A 22,669-nucleotide genomic window follows, 5' to 3' on the forward strand; every position below is an offset into this window, starting at 1 on the left:
TCATCCTTAAATTCATAGTTGGAAAGGTTTTTTTGTTGAATGTTTCTTTGATTTTTAAAAATGTATTTTAAAAGTTCTTTATCCATTTCTTTCAGTTTGTGAAACTATTAAGGTTTAGAGCTTGTAAGTACTATTTGATAAACATTGTAGTGGAGAATTACTTCTGTAATTTTTATGAGATCAGTGTTCAATAGTTTAGAAGATGTTCTCTTTGAGAATTTTTGGATAAGTCTTTGATGTTAGTATAATGTAGAATTTTATAATTCTCCTTAAACAAAATATTTCCATTTTCTTTCACTCTCATTGTGAATCTTATTGACAAATTTGTACATTTTGCATTAATTTTAGTATGTATGAAACAGTCTTTAGAATTAAACTTAAAAATCATAACTACTTTTGTGATTTTCACTATTTGTTATTCAAGTCTTCCTAGAAAGCTCGTTTTGCTTTTTCTTTGGCTTTGCTTTTTGTGTCTTCTCATCTTTTTGCTCTAAATTATTTTGCTACTTTTCTTCATATTGAACAAGTGCTTTAAGGGAAGTACACATGAAACTAAACAGTAGTTTAAAGGAGTTTATCTTCATTTTTAAAAAATGTGTTTAATCATATCAAACTAAGTGGATTTTTGAAAATTATGTGGTCCGAGTCTAATAATAAAGATAAGGGTCAAATAACATAAAGGTGTGAATAGGCTTGTCCAAACCAAGAGGATAAATGACTCTTATTTATTTATTTATTTTTCCACCTCATCTGTGATTTACATTTGAATGTAGATTGGAGTCGTAGGGAAGAAATATTTCTAATAAAATAAAAGCATTAGGACTTCATGTCTTGGAAACACCAAAGAATTAAGCAGACATGAACATCTCTTTCAAGTCTAACATTAAGGACTTGCCGGAAAATATATGTTTTTATGAAAAGGATTTTTTTTCTATTTCCATGTCCAGACATAATACGGTTTTTAAAATTCAAACTAGATTTTTACAGAACTAAAGTAGTCACTTGATCTGAAGGAAGACAAACTGATCTTGTAAATTCACTTTCCAATTTGGTATTTTCTCTATAGACTATTGAATTGACCATTTTTATTGATAATTAGTCAATTAAATAAAACACTCTTATTTGTGTGCTTTTTATTTCGGCAATTTGAATGCATCTATATACTTAGGCATAAATTGTGATAGTAAATTGAGTAGTCTTTAATATTTTTCTTACTTTTCTTATGGTCCATATTTTACACACATTTTATAAAATTAAAATGACCTGCAGAGGAGTAAGAAAGGAGTTCCGTAATCATACTTGTATAACACAATGAAACCTGTAGAGGTCTGTGACATCACTAAATACCTGTAGACTGTGCATACATGATGACCATATATCCTGAAAAGATGTGACAAATTCATTTACTCATCACAGATGTTGTATTAACATGGTGCCAGATATATAGATTTTCTAGATATCTGATATCTGTGTGGCATTTGTTTATATATAATCATATAAAGATAACTGAATCTTTTAGTTCTCACTTATGTCTGGATAGTGTACACTCATAAACATCAGTGACTAAGAAATAATTGTTTGGATAAAGTAGATAATGCTACAACATGCAGTCTATAAAATTATGAGGTGTGTAAAAACAATATCAAAAAAGTAAATAGTTTAAATAAAATTAAATAAATTTAAACTAAAATGTATTTTAAATGAAGGAAACAAAATTATTTATAAAGACCATATTGAAATGGAATTATACAAAGACAATTGTAGCAAATTTAATTATATATGTAATATTTTGTGTGTGAATTGTACTACTTATCCTTATAAGATGTATGTAATAAAATGTTATATACCTTTTGCTTTTACATGACATAAACATATTCTTTTTCTTATAGTAAGAAATGGCCTACCTTCTTTCTTTTTAATCATGAATTTATTGACTACTAAGAGAAAAAATAGAAAGTAGTTTTTCTAGTCTCATAAATCCTGACATTTATGAACTCTTGGAATGTTAGAGTTGTTTAACTTAGAAAACATATGCTATATAATTATTGAATAGATCATGAAAAATGTGTATTTAATGATGTTTAAGGGAAATAATATTTATTTTCAAATGTGTGTTATCTTAATTAAGATACTTCTTTCTCTATTCAATGAATAATTATTTTCTGCTTCATTCATTTCACAAATAGTTATTGAATTTTTGCCATGTTATGCAATGTACAAGGCATTGTTTTTAGTGTTGAGGGAGGAAGATAAAGAAAATGTAAGCCTTGTCTTCAAACAGTTTAGAGTCTAATAGGTAAGATCAGTCAAGTATATATGCAACCACAAACCAGGTATGTACTGTTGAACTTCCTCAAATGTAAGACTGACTAAACCATGACTCATTAGCCCTTATTCTGTGTGTAATCAGGGAAGTGATGTGGTTAATTAGCAGTGTTAATCAGGATCACAGGAGATGTAGAGGTGCCTAGTAATGCACAGACTGTGGGTTTGCCAGCACTGCCAGCAAAGAAATGGCTCAGGGAAAAAAGTTTAGAGACCAAGTTTTGAAAGAGCAGATAGTCAGGGAGACAGGGATATAGACAGAAAAAGACAATAGTCATGAGATAAAGAGGAGAATTCAGCAATATGGCATTGAAGAAGCTGGAGTTTCAAGAGAGCATAAGTTGACAGAATCATCAATAAATCTTTCAGGATGAGCCCTTGAGAAGGGTTACTTCATCTTCCTTTTCAAGGAAAAAATATTTCCTCAGATAATTAATTAGGGATTATTTACAAGAATAAGAAAATTTCCAATAAGTGGAATTCTATAAATTAGGTAAAATAGAATTTATAAGAGGACTTTAAAATAAAAAGTTTGTGTAAAAATGGAATTAAACTACAAGTTTATTTTGATGTAAAATAAATGAAATCTATGTATAGTTTTTTCAGAATATGCATTTTATAAAAACTCTTTGAAAATCCCCTTTAAAAGACCCAAAAACGTGGGACCAGCAGTTGGTGTAATGGCTGTGTCGCTGGACTCCCATGTAGTCAACCATGATTCGAGTCCTGGTCCTGGTGGCTTGAACTCATGCTGGGTGCATCTGCATGCATGCCCAAGATCCCAAGAGGAGAATGGAAGAGAAGGGATTGTGGCATGGCCATCATCCCTGGGGATTTCTCACTTTCTGTCTCTCTGTCCCTCTTCCTGGCGAACGCATGAGCCCTATAGCAAAAACCTCTTTCAAAAAAAAAAAAAAAAAAAGATCCCAAAATGCTAATGAATGAGATGAAAATTTTAAATAGTTGTGTACTTTAAAAATAGCTGAATTTACAAAACTATTTTATGATGTCAAATTTTGTCACAATGTGCTTAAAAAGTCAGTGAGCTCTTTAACCTGATTCCTAAATCAGTGCTCTCTACCAGAAAATACTATTTTATTTTTATTAAAAATCTCTAACAGATATATTTTTAGGATTAGGTTACCAAGTGTTCATGGCACATATACTCAAGCTACAACTCTTGGGATCCCCTTAGAAGTAAGTGTGTTCCTTCATGGATGGCCAAGAAATAAATTTTCAAAAAGAATTCCCTTTCAACATTCAAGGCACATATTGATACTAGATTGATGTAACAGTGGGAAAGCAACAGAAACTTCTAAAAGAATACATTTTCTTTGTGTGTGTGTGTGGGGGGGGAAGCTGTGTGAATTGTAGGGAGAAGTGAGGAGCTAAGAACTGATTGATGGAGATTAAGTTAAATAACTCTTTTGAGGAATATTCACTTGTTCACTTACTTATTTTCACTCTGAATTTCAGTGTTTTGTTTTGTTTTCCATGTTTAAAATCTGATTTGTTGTTCTATTTTGTTCTGAGGTGGCAACATTTGTGTGTGTCATTTTTCTTAGGTTATTCTATGGTACAGAAGTATTAACATAATTGTATTCTTATTAATGAAAATGATTTTGCTGGTCTCACTGGGAGTCTTGTGTGAAGTGCATGTATGGTTAACCAGCCTAGTGCATGCTAGTAGTCCAGACTTTCTGCTGCCTTCTATCATGTATGTTAGTTGCAGTTGCAATGTATGATGTTTCCTTGGTCTTCAAAGCCTATCACCTGCGTCGTGAGGAAACAGATTGGTTTGATAAACCTAGAGAGTCTCGTTTGGAAAATGGACATGGTTTGGACCGAAAACTGCCAGAAAGATTGGTCCACTCCAGACCACTTAGTCAACATCAAGAGCAAGTAAGTGCTATATTTAGCAATTGCTTTTAGATTTATCCCTGCCATCCTCCACACCAAAAAACAAAAACAAAACAAAAAAAAAACCCTTAATTACCATTATACCCTATAATGGTCTCAATTATCTTGAAATGAATGAGATGCTTGTGAAAAGTTTACAAATGATGTTATTTTTCGGTGCTTAAGGAGTAAGTACCCTACTTCATCAGCTATGATTTATTTACATGGAAGCATAGTAGTGACACTTTTACCAAGTAAATTAATTGATTCATTCCTCCAACAGATTTTTAATAAGTTTGTATAACATATCCAGCACTGCAATACAGAGACAATATCTGGAACTCTTGAGGAGTTTACAGATTATTTAGTGAAATATATTTGAATAAATTTCAGTGCTTTCCAATAGCAGTATGTTCATGTGCTAAGAAATAGCATGTAACAGCATACAGAGCCCAGCCAAGTCAACTGGGCGTGAAAGAACGTTTCACTTGAGGGAGAAAAAAGCTTAGAATTTCATGGAAGTATTGTTTAACATTCATTTTTGAATTGTATCTATGAAACAACGCAGATTAAACAGGTATTATTGATTAATATATTTTGAAATAACTGTCAGGGATAAGTATTAAATTTAGATAAATATGACACAAAAAATCATAGTCTTACTCATGTTGGAGCAAATGAGATTACATTTGGGCTGGATTTGCAAAGATACCTAAGAGATTAACGTTGAATAAATTGAAAGAGATTTCTCTGGTAAGCCAGACAGACATACTAACATATTTAGCAGTTCATTGATACGGAAGACAACCATATTTTGAACAACTAAGAAGACCTATACAAACTTACTACAATTTCTTTTGGTGTTTTTCATATTAACATATAAAAAAGGGTTTTGCTTGTATAAATACTGTTTAAAATACATTATCCTATACTATCAGATTTGATTTCTTCCTAAGCAAGGTTTTTCAAGGACAAAGTTTTAGCTAGTAAATAGAATGTCTTTTCCTCAGAATTTTGTTCTGTATAATTTGTCTATATATTATTTTATTTTCTAGAAATCTTCAAATTTCTTCACTACCCATTGTAAATATCCTCTCTTTTACCTATTATAAATATCCTCTCTTTAACTTTCAATATCTCTCATACATTTTTGGCATAATGTTGCATTTACTTTTATAAACATGTCAATATACTTTAATTTATATTTCATTTTAGTCTATCAGTTATATAGGTTTGATCTACTTCTCTAACCTTATTATTTTTAAAATTGTACAGAAGATCTTCAAAAATTTTATGTAAAAGCACATTATGTAAAAAGTATGCATGGATTTCAATTTTTTACAATGAAATAAACTCATATTTTAATTCAGTTTTCCCAAGAACTAGTTAAATGCAGTTCAACTTTTTTTTAAGAGGTTTTTGCTATAGGGTGTATGTGCTCACCAGAAACAGAGAGACAGAAAGCGAGAAATCACCCCCCCATGGGGGATGGCCACGCTGCAATCCCTTCTCCATTCTCTTCTCTGGATCTTGGGCACACACGCACATATACCTGGCGTGAGTTTAAGCCACCGGGTCCAGGACTCGAACCATGGTCGAATACATGGGGGTCCAGCAACATAACCATTACCCCAACTGCTGGTTCTGATCCAGTTCAACTCTTATCAAATAGATTTAAGGAACCAGCAGTTGGTGTAATGGCTATGTCACGGAACTACCATGTAGTCAACCGCAGTTCAAGGCCCAGACCCAGTGGCTTAAATTCACACCAGGTTCATGTGCGTGCATGCCCAAGATCCCTGGAGGAGAAGGGACTGCGGCATGGCCTTCCTCCCTGGGGGGGTGAGGGGTGGGTGGTTTCTCACTTTCTGTATCTCTGACTCTCTTTGTCTTTCTGGTGAGTGCACATGCCCTATAGCAAAGAATCTCTTAAAAAAAAAAAGGAACAAATAGATTTGAAACTTAGTCATTTATATAAAAAACATACTTTAACAAAAATCATAATAGATGAACTATATAAACTGAAAAAGTTTTAAAATTTTTTATACATTAATTACCCAACATGAATATTCAGAATAGTCTTCTCCAACAATGTTATCCAACAAATATTCTTTGAGGATATATTTAAAGTAATCTCCATTGATCCAAAAAAATTGTATAAAATTATATTGTATAAGAATTAAATATAGATATCTTTACTGCTTTCTTTCTGAATTTTGTATTACTAACATATGCATATTTGCAGTGTTCATCTACTGAAGATATTGTATATCATGTTTCAATCAATATGTAATTATTGAGCAGTGTAACAACAAAAACAAAGAGTGTATATTTGAGAATGACTTAATAAGTTTATTTGTATACTTGATAAAATAGAAAACAAAAGGATCCTTTTGGGTCAGTATAATAAAAGTTTAATTATATAAAATTCAAAATGTATACTATCTGCATTAATATGTATCATCAGACACTGCCTTCCTCTTTAAAATCATAGCTATATCTTGATCAGGAAAATAACAAAATGGCATTTTCATTTAATGCACTTCTTTACATCTCTAATTATAAAAAGGTAATATTAGGCTCTTGGTACCAATAAACTCAGATGCTTTTATTTGAAAAGTTACGCATAACAAGAATTTATGCTTATAAAATGCTCTGTTGGGCAAAAGTAATAAAACCAAATTGACTAATGCAAACACTAATTTATCTGTTTTTAAAATTTTTTATGTTCATTTATTGGAGGGGTAGAAGAGCATTTCTGAAATTTAAAACTAGACTCACAATCATATTAACTATAAAACAAATAAATATATTTATGTTTAACCTCTGCATTATTCAGTGGAAACTTAACTCTGCTTCATGAATTGAAAAGCTTGCCTAACCTCATTTATTTGTTTTTATTTTTATCAATCAATCAGTCTGTAAATAGGACTATTGCCTTTCACTGAGTAAAGAGCAACACTTCTTGACTATTACAGAATGCTTCCACTGCATGAATGTCCACACCCTCTCCAGTTGCCATGCAGCTGCTGCTTTGAGGTGAACTCAAGTTCTCTGAAGCACCCACTCTTTCTCATTACTCTGGACATTTGAGTATGCTGTTTTCTGTCCCTGAATACTTCCTCCATTCTTCTCCTGGCTAACCCTACTTATCACTTAGTTCTTCATATGCACACGTCATATTGTAAGAAGAGTTCTCTAACACTTCACCACCACCTCCCCACCAATAGGAATAAGTGTTCTTCCTTTGTGCTCTTGCAGTACCCTACATGCTATGTCTTGGTCTATGAACTCCCAGAGAGCAGCTGTTCTGTATTCCATCCACTGTGATATGTTTACATGTGTATACCATGGCCTACCACAGTGCTAGGAACCCAGGAGAGCACTGTAACCACTGCATGAAGCATGCATGACATTGAAGTGAGAGAATAGATGAATTTATGTATACATTAAATATATATTAATACAAATATTGTTGCACAAACAAAAAGGGTGAAATTATAAAAATTATTCATTCTGAAATATTTTTAGGTGGGTTAAAAGGATAATTCTTTCTCTGAGAGTCATACAAGCCATAGTTCTGTCAACCCAGAACCACCCAAAACCAAAGATGACAGAGACCCACTCCTTGGGAAGGAGTACAGAGCACAACTTGACATCACTTTTCCCTCTGACTTTGTTCCTGGCCTGTTTGGTAGAAACCATGTCTACTCTGCAAACCAGTCTGCTAGAAGACTCTCAACATCCACCTGCAATGTTTAGGAAAAACTGAGCCCCATATGCTTTATATATGGGGGACAGATACTACTAAATTCTTTTTTCTTTTTTTTAAAATTTTCAGGTTAATTTCAATACCCCTACTTTCTATAGACTCATGGTCACACAGATTATAATGTTGGTAGTTTATTGTTTTTATTTATAAAGTGGGCTTATGAAACTAATTGTACAGTCTGTGAAACTACAGGAGCTTGTATTAAATGCTCTAAGACATTCATGAATGAAGATATTCAACATCTTTTCCCCTGACATCATCATAAACATCAACTAAAAAGTGATACTAGCTGCTGATATAAATCTGATGAAAAATGTAGGAAACTGGAATACTTTCCTAAACTGTGCACTAGATCTTTTATGAGAATATATCAACTTCTCCTGAGTCTGGAAATTGGAAAGAATACCAGAAGACAGAAGTTACATTTCCTTAATTTATTTTTTACCAGATAGGAAAAATTATTTTCAAAATTATTATTAAATAATACATGAAATGATAAGATAATTTGAAATAAAATGAAATATTATCCACCAATTTTAATGAATTATCAAAACAAATTGAGTTCTAATGGTTGTTGAATATTCAATGCACACAGTTTACTTTTTAGTAAGTAAGTAAAGATCTTTAAATGCACGTTAGGAGAGGGAAGGATGAGAAAAAGAAGGAAAGTGGAAGGAGAAAAGATGATTGAAGAGAGAAGGAGGCCAAAGGAGAGAATGTATGAGAAAAAGAAGGAAAGTGGAAGGAGAAAAGAAAATTGAAGGGAGAAGGAGGCCAAAGGAGAGAATGTAAGAAAGAGAAAGGGAAGAGATTAAGAGGGAGACACAGAGAGAGAGAGAGAGAGAAGAGGAAATAGAAAGAAAATGTAAACTATTTTGTTAAAAATGTGAATAAGTTTTCAGGATCAGCAGATGGCATAATGGTTACATCACTGGACTCCTGTGCAGTCAACTGCAGTTTGAGTCCTAGACCCGGTGGCTTAAAACTCATGACGAACACACATGTGTGCCTGCCCAAGATCCTGAGAGGAGAGTGGAGGAGAAGGAACTATGGCACGGCCAACCCCCCGGAGGGTGATTTTTCACTTTCTCTCTCTCTGTTTCTCTGCCGAGCACATGTGCCCTGTAGCAAAAAAACCCTCTCTCTAAAAAAACAAAATGTGAATAAAGTTTTCAGTGATTTATAATATTAGTCAGTATTAGTATGAATTATCAGGATTGACTGATGACTCTAAACATTATATTTTTATATTCCTACAAACAATTTATTATTAAAATTCGTATTATTATTCCTGGAATTAGCAAGATTCTGCTGTTGTTTGGTAACTGTTTTAGGTTCATCTGAGGCCTGATTAAGTTTATTCTTTCTGAAAGAGGATAGCTAAAGGCTGTAATTTTAACTTGCATTTTTTCCAGTACATATTTTACTTTTAATGTTCAGAATTCTAATAATTTTGCAGATGGATTTACTAGGGCACATTGAGGCCACACAAGTTTCTCAAGGAATCTTTCTTCTTAAAATGCACATCTCTTAGATTCTAAATTCTATTTAATATTTCGGATTAGTATTCCATGCAATTCTTAAACATATCCTAAAATAGGTAGTATGGAATGTCTATTTCTATTAAACTTTATTTCATTTGTAATTTAAGTAAAAAATGTTCCTAAGGCAATAGGTCCAAAATTCCGTACCAATAAAATCCTGTTAATATAGATATGAATACATATTTTGCTATTTCAATCTTTCATTGTTTCATAAATCTCTTTTGAAAGCAAAGTTCCATAAATATGAAGAACAAATTTGCATTTGCTAATTTGCTTTTGTTTCAGAAACCTCATTTCACCAGGTGGAAACAGAGATAATGCAGTATATAGTATTCTCATGTTCAAGTCTCAATAATGAAAATGGAAATCACAGACTTGGAACAGTAGCTTTAAGTGTTACTTCTTCTGCCCTAAGGAATGTCTACAGTAAATGAGAAATAGCATATCAGTAATACAACCTTTGAATTCAAAGAAGGCTTCAGAAAGAATTAGAATGAGCAAACGCTTATTTATACAGAATCAGTCTCAGTGTCTAGTATATAATGTAATGTCCAGTGCTCAGGGGAAGTACAATATCACCATGAAATCAAGCAACATAAATATAAAGCAATTCTAATTATGGTGATAGGAATGTGGAGTGGGGGTGGGCCTTCTCACCCTTAGCATCATTTAATTGCTGAAAATTTTAAATGTCTTTCCATTTCTAGGCTGTCGAAAGCAAAATCAACAGCAGGCAATTTTTCAAATACAGCGACTCAGTTTGCAGGAGCAATTGGTTATGACTGCAAAGACTATAATAAACTTAGAAATCAAGTTTATTGATAATAAATCATCATCATATTTTATAAGATGCTTAAATTGTCATCATTTAAGTCTTCTAATACATTTTCATTGGCCTAATCAATGTGGTTTTAAAGAGGTTTTTTGTTTTTGTTTTTGTTTTTTGCTATACGGCGCATGTGCTTGCCAGAGAGACAGAGAGAGACAGAGAGATAGAAAATGAGAAATCACACCCTCCCGAGGAGATGTGACCATCCCCTTTTCCTCTATTCTCCTCTCGGGATCTTGGGCATGCATGCACAGGTGCCCAGCGTGAGTTTAAGCCACCAGGTCCGGGACTCAAACCACGGTCAGCTACATGGGAGTTCAGCAACATAGCCATTACGTTAACTGCTGCGGTCCTCCAATCAATGTGCTTTTAAATAAACAAGTCTAATTCTGCATATTGCACTTTAAAATGTCTTTAATGCTTGACTTCAAAAAAGAAACAACTTTCCGCTTAAAGATGTAATTTCGTTTTTATTATAGTGCATATTCTGAATAGTATTTTTGTATATTTGTGTCATTTCCCCACATATTATTTTAAAGAAATATGTTATGTTAATGTTGGCAACTTATAATTCTAAAAGAATGAAATATTTAAAAAAGTCTTTAGCATGGATTTTTCACCTTATACGTATGTCTTAGGTTATACAGATGAATGGGAAGACTGTGCACTACATCTTTCCTCATTCAAGGATAAAAATAACGAGAGACTCTAAGGATCACACAGTTTCAGGTAAAACAAATGAAATAACCAAGTCATTTTCATTCTACAGTCATATTGGCACATGAATTTGGATTTTAGTTTAGATGATTCATGAAGTTTTAGATAACACTGCTTTTTGTATCAAGCATAATGTTTTGGAAAATGTGAAAAATTAAACAGGTTATACATTGAATGAAAAACATTAATGACATCATCATTAATATGAGGAGTTACTACCTGGAACATATTTAGGTCATTCTTCTAATTAACTGCATTTTTTAAATGTGGACAGTATTACAATGCTCCACAATTATTATTCTATCAGTAATATGGTTTCTGGCTTTAGGAGTTTAAGACTTCCTTATACTGGAAGTAAAAAAATACCTTGGATTCCTCTATGGAATAAATTCCCCTATACCTACACTTTTTTTTTTTTTTATAGGACACACGTGCTTGCCATCAAGACAGAGAGAGAGAGAAAGAGAGATAGAAAAGGAGAACCCCCCCCCCCCCCCAGGGGGGATGGCCGTACAACAATCCCTTCTCCATTCTCTTCTTGGGATCCTGGGCTTGCATGCACATGCGCCTGGCGTGAGTTTAAGCCACCAGGTCCGGGACTCAAACTGCAGTCGACTACTAGTTAAGTGACATAGCCATTACGCTGATGGCTGGTCTCTATACCTACTCAATTTGAACATTGTCAATTTAGACCAAAGATAATGAGGACATTTTTAGATTTTTTATTTTGAAATAATTTCGACCTTCAAGAAAATAGTACAAATTTTTAGCCCATTTTTTGCTAAGCTTTCGTATTATTAACATCTGCCTAACCACAATAAAATGATTAAACCCAGGGTTAATATACTTTAACATCCATAAGCTTTATGAAGTTTTGGGTTTCCTCACTGATACATATTTCTTTTTTCTGATCCAGTATCCAATCCAGGATCTCATATTGCATTTAATTGCCATGACTCCCATAATCTGGTAGTTCCTCATTCTTTGTTTTTCATTCCCTTGAAAGATAATGGAATTTTCATATTACAAATACATACTTGATTGCTTAAAGAAACAAAATGGAATATAAATTTTTTCATCATTTACAAAATGTTTAAAGATAATTATTTCCTGTATTCTCAATGAAGTACATTCTTTGTTTTGAGGACATTATACATCAAAAATTATTAATGAGTATATATATTCATTTATGGTTATATGGCAATGTGCCTTTTTAAGTAATGATAGAACAAAGGAAAAAAGCAGATATTTTGTTAGTGTAATTGCTATTGCTCCTTGAAATTTTAGACCTGAAATAGCTGGCTGTGAAGTAGGTTTTGCTTTCAGCAGTTTTCCTCTTTTTATTTTCATAGAGAATGAATTGATAAGGAGTTTAATGTTGTTTTTCTTTAAAATTAGGTCATTTTTCTTTTGCTAGAGACATATAATTCAATCTTTCATAGTGTTATTTTTGCTATTCAGACTGTATTTTAAGTACTGATGAAAACTTCAGGGGTGAATCTTAAAATCCGTAGGCTCTTCTTGTAGAAGTAATTACTTGCTGAAAAATTATTTCAGTTTTCTCCAGCTCATAAAGCAAGATAACTTTCCATCGATGCCAGTATTATTTTTCAGGACATACAATAAGGAAGCTTTAAACCACTTTTCCCTTATCATTAGGATCCTATATCAATATATTTGTTTTATAACTATATTATTAATATTTTCTGCCATATTAAATGAATTATTTCCTTAATCTTATTACTCAGCTTTTGCAACTCATTATTTTTGTTTGTTTGTTTTACTTCAACTAGAAAAAAGTTTTAAAATATAAGAGTAACAGAAATAAATGCTATTTTTTGTTATAAATATACTAGTCTTAAAACTAAATTCACTTTGGGGCCAGCAAGTGCTGTAGTCGTTAAGGTGCTGAACTCTCACATGGCCTACAGCAGTGGGTCCCTGACCTGACAGCTTGAAAATCACACTGGGCACCTGTGAGTGCATGCCCAGAATCCAAGGACAGTGGAAGAGAAGGGACTGCAGCATGGCCATCTTCCCTGGGGAGTGATTTCTCACTTTTCCTCTCACTGTCTCTCTCTATTTTTCTCCCAGGAACCAACTTGCTCCATAGCAGAAACCTTGGGGTGTGGGGGGACCTAAATTCACTCTCTTCTGTATACAGATTTTGCAGAATATGAAAGGTGGATTATTGTTTTGAACAATAAATTTACTAGCAATATACTCTTTATTCTTTTGATATATACCAAAAATAATATATTTTCTGTTTTACTTACCCTACATTGATTAATATTTTTCATGTGTTTAGGAAGCATGAACCTAACACCAATGAAATGTTTTATAACAATCTGTATTGCTTTCAGATAGGAAGATCTTCAAAAAGTTCATGAAAAATTCATATTATGAAAAACCCATCTGCGGATTTTAAAATTTTTTGCACCCAAATTAACTCATGCGTTCATTCAATTTTCCTGAACTTTTAGAGATCCCTTCAGAAGGGATCTCTAAAACTTTTCACTTCTTTAAATTGCTTTATATACATATATATGTACAAAGGTAGAGCCAGAAGTGACTATACTTGGCAAACCACATCTAGAAGTTCTAAGCCAGTATCAGACAAACCCAGACACAGAGTATTTGCATTCTTGGAAGTCACTAGGTCTGTCCAACCAGAAACCTAGTTTGACTGATTATGTATTTAGTGATAATAAGGCTTTATTGCCATATCTTTTTAGTTTTAATTGCCCGTTTTTACATTAATGTCTTTAAATGTATTTTTTCATTAGAGAAGAATCTGTGTATTTATTATACACACAAATGCTTTGAAATATATACTCCTATATATTGTGGAGTGAATAAAGCTCTCTAATTAACACATGTATTACCTCACACAGTTATGACTTTTGTGGTGAGAATACAGCATTCTTTGTCAAGATTTTTTAAGACTATAAAATACTGGGGCCAGCAAGTGGCCTGTTGGTTGGGATACTGGACTCCCACATGGCCAACCACAGTTGGTGTCCTGAACCTGGTGACTTGCGTTCTCATTTTCCCTCTCTCTCTCTGTCTCTGGTCAAATTAAAATAATAATAATAATAATAAATAAAAGTAAATAAAAATAATTCTTTAAAAAAGAATATAATATATTGTTATTATTTACAGTCACCCTTTTTTATACATTTAATGGACATACTTTATTTCAGTTACTATGTCTTTTCGTTTTTTAATATTTTTTCTCATTTTTTACATTTAATCACTGTACATCTTTAGAGCATATAAAATGAATTTTCTCAGCATGAATGAATACACTGCATATTAGTCCAGACAAAGATATTACCAAGCACATTATCATCAACAGATAATTTTCCATTTTTGTGTCTGTTAAATGCTCTGTTTTTTTCCCCCTTGATCCCCCCATTGCCCACCCTTCTCCCATACTGTCTCTAGAATCCACAAGTGCTCTCCATGCTTTGATACCTTCTAATCTTTCAGTTTCTGCCCTAGAATGCAGACATTCAGTATACATTATATACTACAGTCACCTTTTAGAGATGCATACTAAAATATTTATAGACAAAATGATATCATGCCTGAGATTTGCTTCAAAATTAGGTGAGTGTGGAGCTGGAAAATTAACCACATTTAGGATTAAGTAATAATCTTAAGTGTTAATACACTGGTTTTTGTATAGTCATTATGTATGTATAAATCTTTCATAATACAATGTCCCTATTTCCTCTTTATTTCTCATGTGTAGAGTGTTTAATAGCTTCATCAATAGTGAAAAAATAAGCAGACCTAATAATTTAACTGACTTTTAAAAATAAAATGTAAGAGAGGAAGGAATGAAGGATGAAATACCATACACTGCTGTCCCAAACAGGGAGGAAAATGATCATTAGTGAATTAAGTGAATTTTCATTTTGGTTACATACACTAATTGAAAGTAAAAATATTATATACCTTGTGTGATATTTTTCAGCTCTAGTTGAGTACAGCATTACATTTTTTATACGAATTGTGTTGGGTACTAGGTTAATAGAATGATTTCCACATAAGAAACCCTGATCTTCAACTTACTCACAATTTAATGGGATGACCTAAAATGTAAGTAAACATTACTGTAACGTTTTAGCAACAACTGAGACAAAAACCAAGGAATTTCTAAAATTTTATTGAGCATACCCATATCTATGTATGTATAAGTGCATATACACCATAATTTATAATTTTGTAATATATGCAGAGAGAAATATGTGCATACAGTATTTTATTAAATGCCAAGTAGGATTATTTATTTATGTATTTTTAATCATAGGGCACATGCCCTCACCAGAGATAGTGAAAGAGAAGGTGAGAAATCACCCCCCAGGAGGGATGGTCATGCCACAATCCCTTCTCCTTTATTTCTCTCCTGGGATTTTGGCTACTCGTCAAGCACATGCACCTGGTGTGTTTTTCATCCAGCTAGGTACAGGACTCAAACCATGGTCAGCTATGTGAGATCACCTAACTATCATACCACCTGCTGGCCCGAGATTCTTTAACTTATTAACCTAAAAATGTAGTATGGGTGTTTATCATCAACCATATAATGGCTTGGAAAATATTTAATGAAGCACAAGGAATCAAAATGGAGAGGATAGGTAGTGATTTTTGAATCATAAAGACCTGTTCTGGAATTCAGCTCTAACATTTATCTAAATTTTAAAATAAGTCTATTCATCTATAAGGTGAACACCATGTGTAAGATGAGCTCCATGTGTCATACAAAATTGCAAACGAACCAAACACAAAATCTTATATTTACTATACATTTAACAAATGCTATTTCCTTTTCTTTTAAAGAGTAATCAACAGGGGGGGAAAAATGAACAAAATTTAATGCTCAAAAAATGAATCTCTTTTTTTTTAATTTATAATTCTATCTTATGATTCCAGAAACAAAGCTGTTTGAAACAAGCCAAAGAAATCCTTGTCATTTTTAAAAAGGCATTTGCTATATACGGTTCCATAATGCTCTAGCTACATCTGCAAGACTAGAAAAGCTAATTAGGAATTTTAATAGCAAAGAACATTAAAAATATTATTGATTTTCAGAAAATAACAATGTATTTTTAGGAAATAGTGGTTCATTTTCTATTCTTCATTAGTCACTGTCTTTATAACCCAAAAACATGGGCCAGCAGATGATATAGTGGTTGAGGAGCTGGACTCCAACACGGCTGACTGTGGTTCAAGGCTAGACCTGGATGGCTTGAAAATCATGCCAGGCGAGTATGCGTGCCCAAACTCCGTGCGTGCTCTCTCTCTCTCTCTCTCTCTCTCTCTCTCTCTCTCTCTCTCTCTCTCTCTCTCTTTCTCTGTTTCTCTCTGGTGAGTGCATGTGCCCTATAGCAAACTAAAAATAAATAAATGATGAAATAATTTGATAAAAAAGAACCAGAAATCAAACAGCAGATCTCATTGGATCTTTGTTGGTAACAATACCAAATATATATATATAAAAATATATATATATGTATATATATATATAAATAATGTTGTAATATGACTGTCATTATTTTAACAGCTTTATTGAAGTATAATTTACATATTATAATTACCCACTCTTGATATAAAAATCAGTGACATTATTAAGTTTATGGAATTGTGTAACTATCACCACAATCTTGTTTTAGAAGTTTTCATCATTGCATAAACTTTGAGCCTGCTCATGATCTGTTTCCAATATCCCTCATCCAGCTGCAAGTAACTACAGTCAGCCCTTTGTATTCACACATTCCACATTCTAGGATTCAGCCATCTGCAGAACAAAACTACTGGGGGTGGAGGAGGAGAAAAGCATGTAAAAAATGGAAATTTAAAAAACCAGTATGGTATTATAACTACTTACATAGCATTTACATTGTATTAGGTATTACAAATAATCTATTCAATAGAGATGATTTAAAACATAGGAGAGGATGCAAACAGGTTAAAACACAAATCTATACCATTTTATATAAGGGACTTGAGCACCTGCAAATTTTGGTATTCATGGGGGTCCTTGACAACTCTCATGGGATACTGAGTGAAAACTGTACTGATTTACTTTCTGTCCTTACAAGTTTACCTTTTCTAGGAATTTCTTATAAATAGAACCATATACCGTGTAGTTTCAGTGTGTGACTGCTATCACTTACAGAAACGTTTAGGTTAGTCTGTGTTGTAACACGCATCAATGGTTTGTTCCTTTTTATTGCTAAGTAAGTTCTGTTGTTTGGACATTCTACATTTGATTTTTCCATTGGCTATTTCCCAGATTGTTTTGTTTCTAATATTTGCATACAAGTTTTTATATGGATGTATCATATTTTAGTTGGGTAGTTTCTTAGATGTAAAATTTCTGGGTTGCATGTGAACTTCTTTTTAACTACTTGAGAAACTGCCGGATAGTTTCTCGCAGTGAGTGTATCATTTACATTCCTGCCAGCAATGTCTAATGGGTCTACTTTCTGCAGGTCATAACTGATAGCTCTTGGTAACTCTGTCCAAAATTTTGCCATGCATATTGAGGTGATCATGTAATCTTTTGCCATTTATGTTGATAAAATGACTTTTAATTCATGGATATTAAATTAATTTTATAATCCTAGAGTGATTTCTACTTAGAAGGGCACATAATCCCAATGTTTCTTTGCCAGGGTATTATGTGTTAATAGCAGATGTTATTCTATGCATTTCTTTTCTTTTGATATCTTTGATGACTTTTCTAAACTAGCCTTGTAGAAAGAATATGGTGGAAAATAGTCCCTCTCTTTTTTTAGAATAGTTTTTGAGGAATTAGTATTATTTATTCTTTGAATATTAATAAAATTAGTCAATGAAGTCACCTAGCCTGAGCTTTTCTTTGTGATGTTTAGTTACTAATTCAATGTCTTGATATAAGTTTATTTAGATTTTTTCTTTCTAGAAATGTGTCCATTTTTTCTTAAGTTTTATCCTAAACCTATTTATAATATTTTCTAATTTATTTCCATTTCTCTTGGTTCATGGTGATATCTCTTTTAACTCCTGATGTGATCACTTTTGTCTTTTCAACTTTTTCATCATATCTAGTTGAAGGTTTGTCAATTTGCCAAACCTTGCATCTCTTGATGCTTTCATGACTTTTTTCTTTAGCTTTTCTTAAAAATTGTTTTGGCACATTTCAAAGATAGAACTTTTCTTTTATTGATTTTTCTCTTATTTTTCTGTTTTCTATTTTATCAATATCCAACCTAAATATAGTTCCTCCTTCTACTTCTTTTGTGCTTAGTTAGCCCTTTGTTCCTAGTTTCTTAAGGTAAAAATTTAGATTAATAATTTGAGATCTCCTTTTGTGATATAGACATTTAAACTATATATTTACTTCTAAGAACTGCTTCACTTTTCTCCATATATTTAACTTTCATTTTTATTTAGTTCAAAGTATTTTCTAATCCCCTCTTGTATCTCCTGATGCTTTCATAGTTGTATTTTTTAGCTTTTCTAAAAAATAGTTTTTACACATTTTCCGTTGATTTTTATAATAACTTTAATTATAATGTTAAATTTATATTTAATAGTCATATAATCTTTGTGGGATACAGTGTAGTTTTACAAAATGTGTACAATTGCAGCAATCAAATCAGAGCAGTGTTTAACCTGTGACTATGATGTGTCTAGCTAGGTGTGAATCTCTTTTTATCATGCTTGGGGTTTGTTGAGTCTTTTGAGTCTGTACATTAAAGCTTTCTCTTCAAGTCTGGAAAGTTTATAGCTATTATAATTTTAACACTATTTTTTAAAGCTTATTTCTTTCTGCTGGAAAGAAAGCAAGAGAGAGAAAGACAAAGAAGCACCCCCACGCTCAATCAGCCAGAATCATGGGTCGTAGGCATCTGACATGAACAGAGAGATCTTGGGACACACACTGGGGACTTCTTGTGGCCTCACTATCGTGGAGCATTGCATTAGCACAGAACCACCATAGCTGACCAGGGCTATTATTTCTTCAAATACATTTTTACTTTCCCTTTCTGTCACTCTTCCTGTTCTGTTATTCCCATACATATATGTACACATGTTTGGGGGGGATTTATTACCTTATTTTTTGTATTGCTAGAGGGAACTGCACTCGCCAGGGAGAGAAAGAGAGAAATCACTCCCAATGGGGAAGGATCTTGTCACAATCTTTTTTCCTCATTTTTCCTTCCTTTCCAGATTTTGACCATGCCTGTACACATACTCAGCGTATTTTTCAAGGTGCCAAAGCTATGATTAAAACTGTGGTTGGGGGACCAGCAGTTAGCGTAATGGCTATGTCGCTGGACTCCCATGTAGTCAACCGTGGTTCGTGTCCTGGACCCAGTGACTTAAAACTCATACCAGGTGCGTGTGCATGCGTGCCCAAGATCCCGAGAGGAGAATGGAGGAGAAGGGATTGTGGCGTGGCCATCCCCCCTGGGGGGTGATTTCTCGCTTTCTGTCTCTCTGTCTCTCTCTGTCTGTCTGACGAGCTCATGTGCCCTATAGCAAAAACTTCTTAAAAAAAAAAAAATTGTAGTCAGCCATTGGGTCTCAGTTTTCTATGCATAGCACCATTGTTCTAAGGGCAGTCCATCATGTATGTTGCTCCACTTGATACCTCTTTGCTGTGTAAGACTCTGTTATTTTTTTGCCATGCTTTCTTTCCTGTCCTTTAAATTGTATAATTTCCTTTGGTCTCTCTTCAAATTTCAAATTTGTTAGTTTTTTTTGTTTGTTTTTTGTTTGTTTGTTTGTTTTCCTTCTGCCATTTCAAGTATGCTGTTGAGGACTTTTATTTCTACTTTATGACTTCTCTTTGTTTTCTATTTTGTAATTTATGTTTTTGTAATTTCTAGTTCTTTATTGAGTATCTTTACTTTTTGAGCCACTGTTGCTCTACTTAAATTCTTAAAAATCACACTCTCCTTTATTTCTTCCAACTTGTTTATGATAGGACCTTCACTAAATAAACTACCTGGGGGGGGCACTGAGAGATGTTCATTTGACTGTTTCTTTGCTAGTTTGTTTCTTTGTTACTGAGTGTAGGTTATAGCTCTCTGTTTCTTTGAATGTATCTCTTTTTTATTTGGTTGAAAATTAGATAGTTTGGATAATGTAAGTAGAAGCTCTGAACTGATTCTGTCTACCTGAAGGGAAATCTCTTCTGTGGCATATGGCAACTAATGTCTCTTTTCAGATCTTTGTCACAGTCATCATTATGATCACTACTATTGGTATCATTGTATTTTATTTTTAAACCAGATTCCCAGAGGCCTAAGAGTTTGAAGAACTTAGTAGTTAGCCAGTGATTGGGCAGAGTTCTGCTTGAGAAGCTGAAGCTTTACCTCTAAAACTCGAAAGTTTTGTTGAAGGATTTGTATAGGTGTTTTTCAACACCCAAGAAAATTTTAAACCTGTCAGTTTCCAAGTATGCCCATATTTTTACTTTCCATTGGAATTTTTCTTCTCTGTATTATACATTCGTGCAACTTCTTTTTAGCTGGGTTTATGTGGATAGTTTGGGCTCTCTGAAGTCTCTACTGAGTACACACTCAACAATCACTTACACAGGGATTTGTAGAGATTTTATTAAATCTATTCATGGTTGTCTTAATTCATACTCCCAATTTAACACACAGATATTCCACAAGACTTTCTCTTATTTCATTACATTCAGCAGCAGAACGTCTAGTTTTAATGGCCTGCTGTGCTGAGTTGACTCTGACAACTGAGCTTAGAATGGAGGGAGCCCCAGAGCGGCATGAAAAGATTTCTACTGATCTTAATCTAGGAGCAGCAGTTTCTCATGAACAAATACTTCTGTTTCTTGTATGCATTTGTTTAGTTTTCAAAGAGCTAAAATGATTGTGTTTTATTTTATTATTTTTTATTTTACTTTATTTTTAGAGATTTTTTCCATACGGTACATGAGGTCGCCAGAGGAAGAGAGACACAGACAGAGAGAGGGTAATTGAGAAATCACCCCCTGGGGGATTGGTTACACCACAGACTCTTCTATTCTATTCTCCTCCTGGGATTTTAGGTATGCACATACGTGTGCTTGGCATGATTTTCAAGCCACTGGGTCCAAGACTCAAACCATAATCAGCTATGTGGGAGTCCAGCAACAGAACCACTATGCCATCTGCTGGTCCCAATGGTTATTTTTCCCAAGTGTAGTTGATATGTGTAGTTCATTTTGGGAGAAAGGATTTTATTCATTTTTCTTTACAGTCTTTCTATTTACTTATAATTTTAGCAGTTTTTTAATGATGCGTATTTCCTAAAACAGTAATAAAAATAACATATTCCTGTAGAATTTAAAATAATCTATAAGAATGTTTTGATTATAGAATATTTTTTACTTAAATATTTAAATTATTGCTGTGAAATCAAACACAAAGAATGAATATACTGAAATTTTGTTTTCACATAATTTCTAGATATTCTATTATAATCTTGATTTCATGCATTTAAAAAAAGAAGGATAGAAGAGAAGAGATGCAGGTTGCCAACTGTGTTCAGAGGCAAAATTTTATATCAGCTAGTTTTATTTATTTATTTATTTTTTTGAGAGAGAGGTTTTTGCTACAGGGCACGTGCATTCACCAGAGAGACAGAGAGACAGAAAGCGAGAAATCACCCCCCCAGGGGGGATGGCCACACTGCAATCCCTTCTCCTCCATTCTCCTCTCAAGATCTTGGGCATGCACATACACATGCCCAGCATGAGTTCAAGGCCCCAGGTCCGGGACCTCGAACCACAGTCGACTACATGGGAGTTCAGCGACATAGCCGTTACGCTAACTGCTCGTCCCAATGTCAGCTAGTTTTAAGTATAATTTCTTTGGTTAATTATCAAGCTAATATTTTGTCCTGTGTTTAATAGGTATTTCCTCCTATTCACCTGGTTAGTGAGGAAGCCATTTCTATCCATCCTAGGGCTATTATGGTAAGAACCAAGCACTTAACACCTGACATTGGACAGATGAGATCCATAGCAATTTGTACAACACAGGGCTACATGGAATTTGTTACTGAGAGCATACAGGACAACCGGATGCTGTGGGAGGAAGGCTTTTTAGTATCAAAAGATTGGAATACAGTCATTTCCTATAGGGAAATATGATTAGCTTGTTTAGTTCCTCAGAGTAGTGAGACTCAGAATGCTCCAACACAGGGATAAACAGGAACTGCACCTGATCTCCTGTAAAGAGAGCAGTTAAGCTAAGAGACTGTATCCATGAGCACAGTGGGGAGAGTGACTGTGGTCCTGTCCTCCCGAATATTTTTTCCTTCAGAAATAATCACTCAGCAAATAATAATGAGTTTTAATTTTTGACCAGTTTATTCCTTTCAGTGACTTACATGTTTACTATGCAGAATAATAAATTATGGGGATTCTTTTTTGTTTGTTTTGCTATAACCTAGAATATATAAAAGGGACCAAAGTATATAAAATATTAGGATCCGATCATGGTATCCAGGTAGGTAAATAGAGTCTGGAATCAATTTGATAGGTAGTGTAAGCATCATTAAAATCATTGAAAA

At 33.4% G+C, this 22,669-nt stretch overlaps 1 protein-coding gene across 1 annotated transcript in view; it reads left to right on the forward strand.

Annotated features, from left to right (window-relative positions):
* Positions 1–22,669, forward strand: part of PCLO (piccolo presynaptic cytomatrix protein) — a 445,966-nt gene that overhangs the window by 285,116 nt on the left and 138,181 nt on the right. The window contains exons 11-12 of the mRNA XM_006155762.3: positions 4,091–4,227; positions 11,008–11,098. Of these exons, the coding sequence (XP_006155824.1) occupies positions 4,091–4,227; positions 11,008–11,098 (228 nt within the window). The remainder of the gene's footprint in view (positions 1–4,090; positions 4,228–11,007; positions 11,099–22,669) is intronic.

The sequence above is a fragment of the Tupaia chinensis genome, unplaced genomic scaffold, assembly GCF_000334495.1.
Source record: "Tupaia chinensis unplaced genomic scaffold, TupChi_1.0 Scaffold000466_1, whole genome shotgun sequence".
Lineage (NCBI taxonomy): Eukaryota > Metazoa > Chordata > Mammalia > Scandentia > Tupaiidae > Tupaia > Tupaia belangeri.